Here is a 10,064-nt window from a genome sequence, read left to right as displayed (position 1 = left end):
CAAATCCTGCACCTCTGGACAATACTTTTGGCAATAAATAACTTATTAATTCCCACCATGTATCTTCTTACTGCTTCAAGTAGAGCTTCTGCCCCACATGAGTACTCTTCTGTGTTCTTTCCACTAATTCTTTCATTACTGGGAGAGTCACTAACATTGCTCATGAGACGTTACCCGCCATCCTGCAGTTGGGTCTTACTACAGTTTAATTGCTCTGTTAACTTAATCTCTTTTATTCATGTCAACAGGAATCTTAATATTTAAGAACTTCTCAGGAAGTAAAGCTCCTACAGTTACAGCTACTACAGTTGGCATCTTCATCTGCTCTTCTAATCTACTTGTTGCCAGAATGTGGGCAGTCTCACTGTCGCTAACCTCCACACAATTCCAGCCCAGCTAACAACACCCTATCAGCCCCCTCTTATCTGCACGTCTACCCAGCTCAGGGACATGAGAGACGCACACCATAGGGTGTAGCCAATTTAATGCTGCACAACAACTACCTATATACCGTGACACGCGACCGCCCCGTGAACCCGTGACCCATCAAGTACCACCCAGAACCACCCCCTGTAACTACCACCCACCTTAGCCCAAGTACCACCCACACCGAGTACCGCCCACATCTCCCCAATCTCTATGTCAAGCTACCGTGTCCCGTACTTTCTACTATTATTTTCCTCAGTCATTAAAACAAGACTAGTTCGTAGAGGTGCAGATATACTGGATCCGCTGAAAAATTAGTCTTTATCTACGGTGTTGTTGAGTAGAACCGTTCCCAACGTCTGTCACGGGGGGATTCTCCAGGGGCAAGGTCTCCTCTGTTGCTGGATTATCAGTCTGGCAAGAAGCCTAGATTCCCAGGTCGTCCCTTCCTTAACATTGAGAGCGACGCCTCTGCAGGTGCCATTGTGCGTGCTATTATGAAGGAAGTGTTAACCAGGATCAGCCTTGAGATGTTCAACTTCTTGCAGTGCGCTGCCCAAAGAGGAAGAATGGGTAGCCAGTCGCCGTCTTCAGACTGTCTTGTCTGCCACTGCCTTGGCTGGACTCGGGGCTGGCTTTACCCATTTCACAGGGACCCAGCAAGGGCCACCACTACCTCCCACACACGCGTACACGCGCCCAGGCACCAAGAGCAGCTGGAGCTCTTTTGACCATGCCCCATCCAGACCTCGAACTTACACCGCCCCAATTGGATGCCGATCCTCCCCAAAATCATGATCATCTCCTCGATGTTCCAAGTGGTTCAAACTGTATAGAGCTCTTAATAACAACGCCAAGGAACACTGTTCCTCCCGGGGAATCTCTCCCCCTCTCTCTAAGAGCCATGAGATGCGCCTTCAGCATGGCATGCGTCTGCTCGATAATGGCCTGACTGGTGCTGTTGCCGGCTATTCCTGTGGCATGCTTGATGCCCCACAGGTTACACCAGGAGCGGAACACAGCAGTGTGGTAACCTGGCCCATTATCAGTTTTTAGGCGTTGTGAGAACCGCCACAGCTTGACGCAAGGCTTGCACACAGTGTCAAGCTGTCTGAGCTGTTAATGCAGTAGCCCATATCATTCCACTGCAAGTATCTACCACAACATGTAGATACTTCTGGTGCCCAAACGGTGAGTACTTGGTTACGTCCGCTTGCCACAACTCTAGGGGACGCAACCCTCGCGGGTTCACTTCTGGATGTAGTGTGGGCAAATTAGTGGAAAGGCTGAACAAGCTGCCATGATCTACCTAGCAGCAGGCAGCGGTAAGTTGTAAAGGTGAGCAAGGGCCAAGGCGCTTTGGTGATATAGCTGGTGCGAATGCTCTGCGGCTGTGGCTGTGTCCATGTTGGCCGTGTAACATGCTGCATCAGCCAGCTTGCTGCCCTCTGCGATAAAGCCAGGCAACTCCAAGTGACTGTTGACATGCATGAAGAAGACAAGAGCCATGCACAGGGACAGCGCATTATAGAAGGCAACTGCGGTGGGAGTAGTGCCCCCAGTACAGTCCCTGCACAACGTAGCCATGCGATAGCAATACTGGCTATCAGTTGCCACATTCGCAGGTTCTGCCTTGCAGAGTTGCAGAGCTAACAGCACTGCTTTCAGCTCTAATTGTTGGGTAGATGTGTCTGGGCAGATCTCAACCCATTTGCACCACTGCCTCCCATTGTGCCACGCCACAGCATATTTCCCAGTTTTCCCCGAAGTGTCAGTGAAAAGGGTATGACCTGGTAGTGGCTGATCACTGACTGGAACCCGTCATATAGCTGTCAGCAGCTTACATAGCATCCCCAGTGAGGTAGTTTGCACTGCTCTTACCTCACCGAAAAAACCCTCCAAACTGGTTTGTACCGCAGGACTATTCTGAAGATATTGCACCCAAACGTCCCCTGCAATCTCAATGGACACGGACTCGGGCTTCTCCCCCATGAGAATGGTAACCTTTTGCTGGACCCAATAAATGGCTTGACTAATAAGAGTGCCCCACTGTGGCAAAGCACCTTTGGGCACTGCCACATAGACCCATAAGATTGGTTGCTGTATTCCCCTTTGATGTAACACTATTATGGCTCCCTCCCACTGTAAACCAATGTGACTCTCCCTTAGGACCCGACGATAGAGCGCCGCGGATTGCATGCGAGACAACAGAGATGATACGTTTTTGTTGTGATGATAATTCTCGTGGAGCTGCTAGATCTGTATCAGCTTTGAGATCGTTGGTTAGGATTTTCATATCCGCTGGCACCAATGGCATGAACTGTTGGAGCCACTGTATAGCCCCTATGAGAACCTGTAAGTCATTCAGGGTTGTCACGGCTGTGTCCGCCAAGATGACCTTCTGCAGCCGAATCAGATGCTTCTCCACCAGGGTACCTAAATACTTGATAGGAAACATTCTTTGAGTCTTGTCCTCCCCCACTTTGAGGCCTCTTGCTAACAACCCCTCCCAAAGGTCCTTTTCTATGTCGGGTGTTAATTTTTCCCCGGCTACCAAAATGTCATCCATATACTGATACACCATGAGCTGTGGGTACTTCTCTCGAAAGGGTCTCAGGGCCAAGGCGACATACATCTGACAAATGGTGGGGAAATTTTTCATACCTTGTGGCAGTACAGTCCATTGGTACCGCCTTGCCGGTTCTGCATTATTAACAGCTAGGACCGTCATGGCGAACGTAGGTGAATCATCTGGATGTGGAGGAATGCTAAAGAAGCAGTCCTTCAGGTCAACTAGTAGACATTGCAGGAGTCAGGAACTATGAATGGTAAAGGTAATCCTGGCTGTAAAGGCCCCATATCCTGCAAAACTGCACTGACTCCTCGTAAATCGTGCAGCAGTCACCATTGACCTGACTTCTTTTTGATTACAAAAATAGGGCAGTTCCACAGGCTCGTGGATGGTACCAAATGTCCCATAGCGACCTCCCGATCAACTAATTCGTTAACAGCTTTCAGTTTGTCCAGAGCGAGGAGCCACTGAGAAATCCATACTGGGTTCATCACTTTTCCAGGTCATTTTCCAGTAGGTTACTTTCCCAGCGGCCCCAACTAAAAATCCATACCACCATCTTACTTGTCTTCAATGGAAATGTGCGCACCGAGAGCAGTAAGTGCGTCACGCCCAAGCAGTGTAATCGGAATGTCCATGACATATGGCCGAATTGGGCTCAACTCCTTCCAGCTGCCATCCTCGTCTTGATAACTAAGAATAATGGGATATACACTACGGTGTCCCACCGAAATCCCGCCAATCCCTCTAACCATGGCCGTGGACGCTGTCACAGGCCACCGCACCGGCCACTTCCCTACGGGCATGGCAGTCACATCCACGCCTGAATCCAACAATGCATCACAGTACCACTTCAGTGGCGTCGGTGTCAACAATCCTGTGATGCGAACCTGAACTGGAATGAGAGGTCTATTTTTAACCAGCTCAAGAGAGAGGGCCATAAGCGGAAGTCCCACCTGTGGTGTAGGCAGACAGCCAGTTGCCCTAGCCAGGATCTGACTGCCATTTGTAGACTGAGGAGATACTTCCACCCCCACATCTACTGCCCCTGCCCCAACTACAACGGTTCCAGGTCTCACCGGCTGTTCTAGTGTTTCACAGCTCCATGTTTGGGACAGCGGGGGACCTTCTTTGACCTTTAAATGTGCTCCTGATCCGGCCTTGGCCACGGTGCTCTCCAGGAGAGCTGGGCCATTTCGTTGTTCTCCGTCGGGACGATTGTACTGCGCTGCTGGGAGCGATGTCCCGCCCTCGCCCCAGCCAATTCGTTTCCCTGATATCGACTTGGGCAGATGCGAGCTACATGAGGTCCACCACACACCCAACAGGTTAATGATCTATGTGTAGCCTGTGTTCGAGTTGGACATTCTTTACGGATGTGGCCTGACTTCCCGCACCTATAGCACTGCGCTCTACCTAAAACTACCTGCTGTGAAGCTGCCAGAAGAGGCGCCTGTTTCACATGCCTACCGTGCTGAATTCCCCGTTCTATCAGTTCTGCTGCTGAAGCTGTTGCTGGCAGGCTGTCCAACACGCATTTATACTCCGGCATTGCTCCTGAGCGCAAGCAGTCGCACAAGACAGCTTCTCGAGCCACTGCGGGCAGGCTGCTACTGTTGACTGCAGCCTGGAGGCGATCGGCAAAGGGACCAAAACTCTCACCGGGCTTCTGCCGTACCAAGGTATAACTGGGCTCTTTCGTTACCATACTACCCACGCGTTCAAAGGCCTCTCTCCCTATCCCAGCTGCAATCATCAGTGCAGGTGTCGGTAACTCTAACTGCTGCTGTGGTGATATCCACTGGCCCTGCCCAATTATTTGATCCAATTCCAACCCATGGCCCAGGTGTCCCTCATCCATCTGTGCTTGTATAATAATCGCCTCTGCCTGAGCCCTCACCTGCTGCTCCCACACTGTACATTGTGCTGGTGTTAAGACTGCCCTGGCCGTCTGCCGCCAATCAAACATTAGCGGTCCCGACATTGCGATGGTATCTAGAAGCAGCTGTGCTCTTGATCCCAATATCCCTTCTGATTGAATAGCTGATCTCAACTGCAACAGAATTTTATAATCTACAGGATTCCATTGACGGGTCCCATCTGGACCCACCAGGACCGGAAAAGCTGCTAAGGGCAGGGGTGCATCAGGCTCAATGGTCTGCAGCTGACAGCCTGTTAATACACCATCCTTAGCCTTGATAAGCCACTCCCTTCCAGTTTCTTGCAGGGCGTCATTTAAGGTAGCGCCCCTGGTGTTCATCACCACCCTCCTTGTTGCCCACTCTGCTCTTCGAGCATCTATACCCATTCCTTTTACCGTGCCTTGCATGTTATGCAGCAGGTGCTGCACCGCGCTCTGTGCAGCTGCATTCTCTTCCGCACTCAATTCCTGTTCCGCCTGCCCAGCCCCTTCTCCTCCAATCACTGGCTTCAGTTGCTCTTGTCCCTTCCCCTTTTGCTCCAATCGCAGATTGGCTGCCTCCGTCCCTCCGTCACTCCCCCCAGCATACCAGGGAGGGGCCATGGGTGTCATTACTGAAACAGCGGTGGGCATGGGCACTGTTCCAGGAACATATGAGAACGCGGGTGTAGCCCCAGTAGCCCTCCAATTAGACACTGCGGGAGGCCACACAGGCGTCGCCCAAAGCACATCATCCTCCACCCCCGATGCGGCCCCCCTGGCCCCGCCACTCCTTCCAGATGGATCCATTTCCGACTCCTCCTCCTGTAGCCCAGCCTCTGACTCTGCCTTGCCGCCATGTTCAATTTCGGCTGCATCCTCCTGCCTCCCCTTCGCAGGCTCCAGACCCCACTTCGCTGGTTCCACACCCCCTTTCACAGGTTCCATTTTCCCCTTCACAGGCTCCTCTCCGATTCCTCGCCTTCCTCCTCAAGCTGACCTAACACCAATTCCCGAGCCAGACGCCAACACCGCTCCTCCGTTCCCACTGCTTTAAGAGCTCTTTCTAAGCTTCCCAAGGTAGCAGCAATATCCACCACTTTTTTCGTTCCCTCCTCCCACAACTCCTCTGCCGCCTTATCTAAATTCCTACAGGATAAGCACTCCGTAGGAGTACTCCCGTAACCACAGCGCTGAACCCAATTAATCAATGCCGTGAGGGATTTCGACTATAGCGAAACCCCTGCCTGCTATCCCAGCACCTTCAGCATACTCACCACTTGCTGCACAGAAGCCACAATGTGAGCTGCTATCCCCTCATCCGTGTGCGCACACCTAATCACGTCGGGGTCACTAATTGTTGCTAACCTCCACACAATTCCAGCCTGGTCAATAACACCCTATCAAGCCCCTCTCCTCTGCAACGTACCCAGCACAAGGAACACGAGAGACGCACGCCATAGGGTATAGCTGAAAGGCCAATTTAATGCTGCGCAACAGCTACCTATATACCGTGACACGCGACCGCCCCGTGAACCCGTGATCCATCAAGTACCACCCAGAACCACCCCCTGTAACTACCACCCACCTTAGCCCAAGTACCACCCACACCAAGTACCGCCCACACTCAGTAAGGATATAGTTAAAATAATGCTGTTGTTAACCTAAACAGTTTTTGGTTTCTTTTCCTGGTGTTATGTTTGCTTCTGCTGCTCCCCTAAGTACTAATAATAAGAGTTCCTACTCTGATGGAGGGGAAGAGGTAGAATAAATCAGTGGCATCCAAATTCCTTTGCCAGGAGACATACAATGTTCATCTTTGTTTTTCACTCTTCTTTTTTACTTTTCACATATTTGATGTTTTCTATAATGCTTTCAAACTTTGTTCTTTCTTCAGTGGTCTGTAACATTACACCTGACTTTACTACTTATGATGAGTTTTATATTTGCAAAAACTTTGGACTTTTTATCACTCCTACAAAGAGTTTTGCCCAGCTGCCAGTCTGCATTTCTTTAACTGATCATCATCTGAGATCAGGACCAGTCTCTGCTGTTGTACCAGGGCTGTTATTCCTATTACTACCTCACTGTGTTAGAATCACAGAACAAGTACTTCCTACTTTAAAAATAATTAGGGATAGCTGTCTCATTATTAGAATGCCCTTACAGCTAAATAATGTAAACACAATACCTAAAGTGAATCCCAAATCCTGAACCCAGCTCAGATGCAACAGTACCACGTGTCAGACATGCAGTAGAGTAACATCCAGACCTCCAAAAACATGAAGAATTCTCCAGAGATGTGACATCTGCCTCTGGAAGTCAGAAACTTTTAAGAGATTTCATATTGGTTGCCCAGAAGCAGAAAAATTCTGAGTGATACACATAATGATTTGGTATTTTCAAATTGATTGGCTAGAAATCTATGTATTGACATCATAAATACAGGAAAAGGTTCAAAGCAGTTTTGGAGCAAGTATCCATAGTCATCGCTGAAGGGGGACTGACACATGCTAAGCCTGAAATATTAAATCTGTCAGCACGCAATACATGGGAATTTTGATATTCTGCAGAGCAGTATGCCTCAAATAGTAATCAAGGCTCGTGCTATTTTTTAAGAAAAAGAGTAAACAAAAAATATTACAATAATCACAAAATTCAGCATGTTCTGTGCATGGGGCTTAATATTACTGTGTGAATGATTATACATGAACTTATGTGAAGTTCTGAACTGGAGATCGTTCTTTTGATACACAAAATGGGTAAATATGAAGAAAACATATTACAAATAGAAACAAAGCTTAGTTAGGATCCATTGTTGCTTTTAAACTTTGTTTTTGGCTACTAGTCATTCATATTTCATTTGAATATATCACTCATTTACTTACTGACTAAGGAGATTTTGGAGAATCTCTACAAAGCAAATACACAGTCTGACTCTATGCCTGAGTTTAATAGGTGTCTTCTACTGGACTTGGATCAATATAAACAGTGTCTGATAGTTATTTTGCATGTAATTCTGCTTATCAGCTATCCTAGTTGTTCAGCTTTGGAAGTACTGAACATTCAAACTGCTTTAACACCTCTAAATTAAAGTCTGATCATAAGAACTCCTACAGCAAACAGTAAACTCAGAGCTTTATAAAAGTAAAATTAGTTGGAGATAATAAATAATTTACTCACAAATAACTGGCATTTTTAAACAACTAAACACATTACAAGCCCTGACATATTCTGACAGGAATTTTTTGTTTTGATAAAGGTGTTTTGTTTTTTTTCACCACAGAGCTTTCCACTATATTATTTGACCAGCTCTTCAAGAGAAATCCAGTAATGACAGAAACATGCAATTATCTTTAATCACCCTATTTGCCTATTTTACTGAGGTCATTGAGAGTGGCTCCATGTTCAGTTTTGGTCTACTTGTCAAAGATAAATAATTCAGCAAGAAATCATAGAGATAATGGTGGTTACTACATTCAGAAAATTAAAAAGTTGTATCCTCCTTCTCTCCAGAACCATAATATGTTCACTCTTCTTACTCCAAGTCCAAGTTTCTAGCCTGTATGACGCAAAGGATGAGTATGTGTTGAAAGGATCACTTCTTTAAAACTTGCAAATTTCATCATTTCTGTACATCCATTTTTAAAAGTGAATTAATTTTACTTTAATTCCTTGATAAAATTAAGAAAGTGGGGTCCATTCTACCCACAAAGTCTTTAAGCATTGGGTGACCAATGTCCTTGAATAGACTATGAATTCCAGGTGCAGTTCTTGTGCTAGGTAGTAATATTTTGTACAGGTGGAGATTGCTGGGTAATAGACCCCATATGAAGATTAAATAAGCCAGAAATTGTCAGAGAGTGTCTCAGGTTGCCCTGAGGTCGATAAGCTAACCACTCCTAATGCTATGGTGCAATCAGACTGTGGTGCTCAATAATACCCCCCGTCTGCAAACAGCCCAGGGAAGCTCTGCCTCCTTGGTGCTCCATATTGTGTGATGCATTGCTTGTGGTTCTCTGCTACATGAGGACTTTGGTATGTGTCTCTTGTTGCCAGAAGGCCTGATTACCCTTACTTTGAACCCTACATTAATGTGAGTAATTGCAACATTTTTATCTCTCTAAATCATCCTCTGTTCATCCAGGAACTCTCCCCTTCTTTCCTCATTCCATAAAAATATCTGGAATCACTGTCTGAAGGTACATATCTGCGCTGAATTACTTAGCTCCTTTGTTCATTCCTTTTTGTTCTTCCCTGCTCAATATCCATTACACAAATAAATGTTTGTTTATGTAATCCTCTGAGTTTTTTGCTTGTTTGTTTGTTAGATTGGTTAGAGGTTTATTTGCTTTTTTTGGATAGCAAGCTAATTCCTTCTCATATAAGATCTAAATGTAATTTTGGAAGCGGCTCACTCCGGTCATAAGGCTGGATAAGACAGCATCTCAGGTCTGCCATATATAAACTGTCAGCTCTGTCCCAGAAAGCATGCCCTCAGGCAAAGCCTTTTCAGTTTCTGGTTAAAAATATCATGCTGCCAGGCTGGGAAAAAAAAAAAAAACAAAACCAAAACCAAACAAACAACAACAAAAAACCTGAACATCATGGAAAACATGATGTATTTGAACATGAAGTAATTGTATTATGTTAGTGTGGATGTGATCGCCTATGTGTAGAGTCACCAACAACCATGGGCACTGTTTGATCTGAAGACCAGGAGCTGAATTCAGTTGGTCATGATATACAGCTAGGAACTCTTTCTGTAATCACTTAACCTGTCACACCATTAAGAGTATTGGTTTTCTTTACAGAACTTCAGCAGAAACTATATATGTGTTTGTAACAGTCAATGAAAGGCTTAACTGTGTATTGTGCTGTAGCATCTCTACCCTGAATAAGGCAGTATTAGGTATAAACACAGTCTTGCACAAGGAAAAAGAAAGGGAACTTGGTCTCAATTTTCACACTGATGCTTCTTTGCTCCAGCAAAGTGAAAGACTCAAAGGGTACTTCTTATTAGTAACTTTTCTCATGGTGTGCTATTTCCATGCTTATGGCGGTGCTAAATGCTCAGATGCAGACAACAGCTACTACTGTAAAACACCATGTAGTTCCCTGGGAAAAGAAAAATGCATGGTACTCTCTAGATCAAGCCAACTTATA

General features: G+C 46.4%; 1 protein-coding gene across 1 annotated transcript; it reads right to left on the bottom strand.

Annotated features, from left to right (window-relative positions):
- Positions 1-467: 467 nt before the first annotated feature.
- LOC146542290 (uncharacterized) lies at positions 468-6,408 on the bottom strand. The gene is made up of 2 exons (XM_085213308.1): positions 4,078-6,408; positions 468-2,869 (listed from the first exon to the last, which is right to left on the bottom strand). The coding sequence occupies exon 1, from the start codon at positions 5,844-5,846 to the stop codon at positions 4,137-4,139; it is 1,710 nt and encodes a 569-aa protein (XP_085069434.1). The 5' UTR covers positions 5,847-6,408; the 3' UTR covers positions 468-2,869; positions 4,078-4,136.
- Between the last annotated feature and the right edge of the window lie 3,656 nt (positions 6,409-10,064).

This window comes from Meleagris gallopavo, chromosome Z, assembly GCF_905368555.1.
Source record: "Meleagris gallopavo chromosome Z, MGAL_WU_HG_1.1, whole genome shotgun sequence".
NCBI classification, from domain to species: domain Eukaryota; kingdom Metazoa; phylum Chordata; class Aves; order Galliformes; family Phasianidae; genus Meleagris; species Meleagris gallopavo.
Note: the sequence above shows the minus strand (reverse complement) of the source record. Positions and strands in the feature narration are given on the sequence as shown.

Bases quoted from the DNA above. Each gene is read 5' to 3' on its own strand.
- LOC146542290 (XM_085213308.1), bottom strand. From the start codon at position 5,846: ATGGAACCTGTGAAAGGGGGTGTGGAACCAGCGAAGTGGGGTCTGGAG.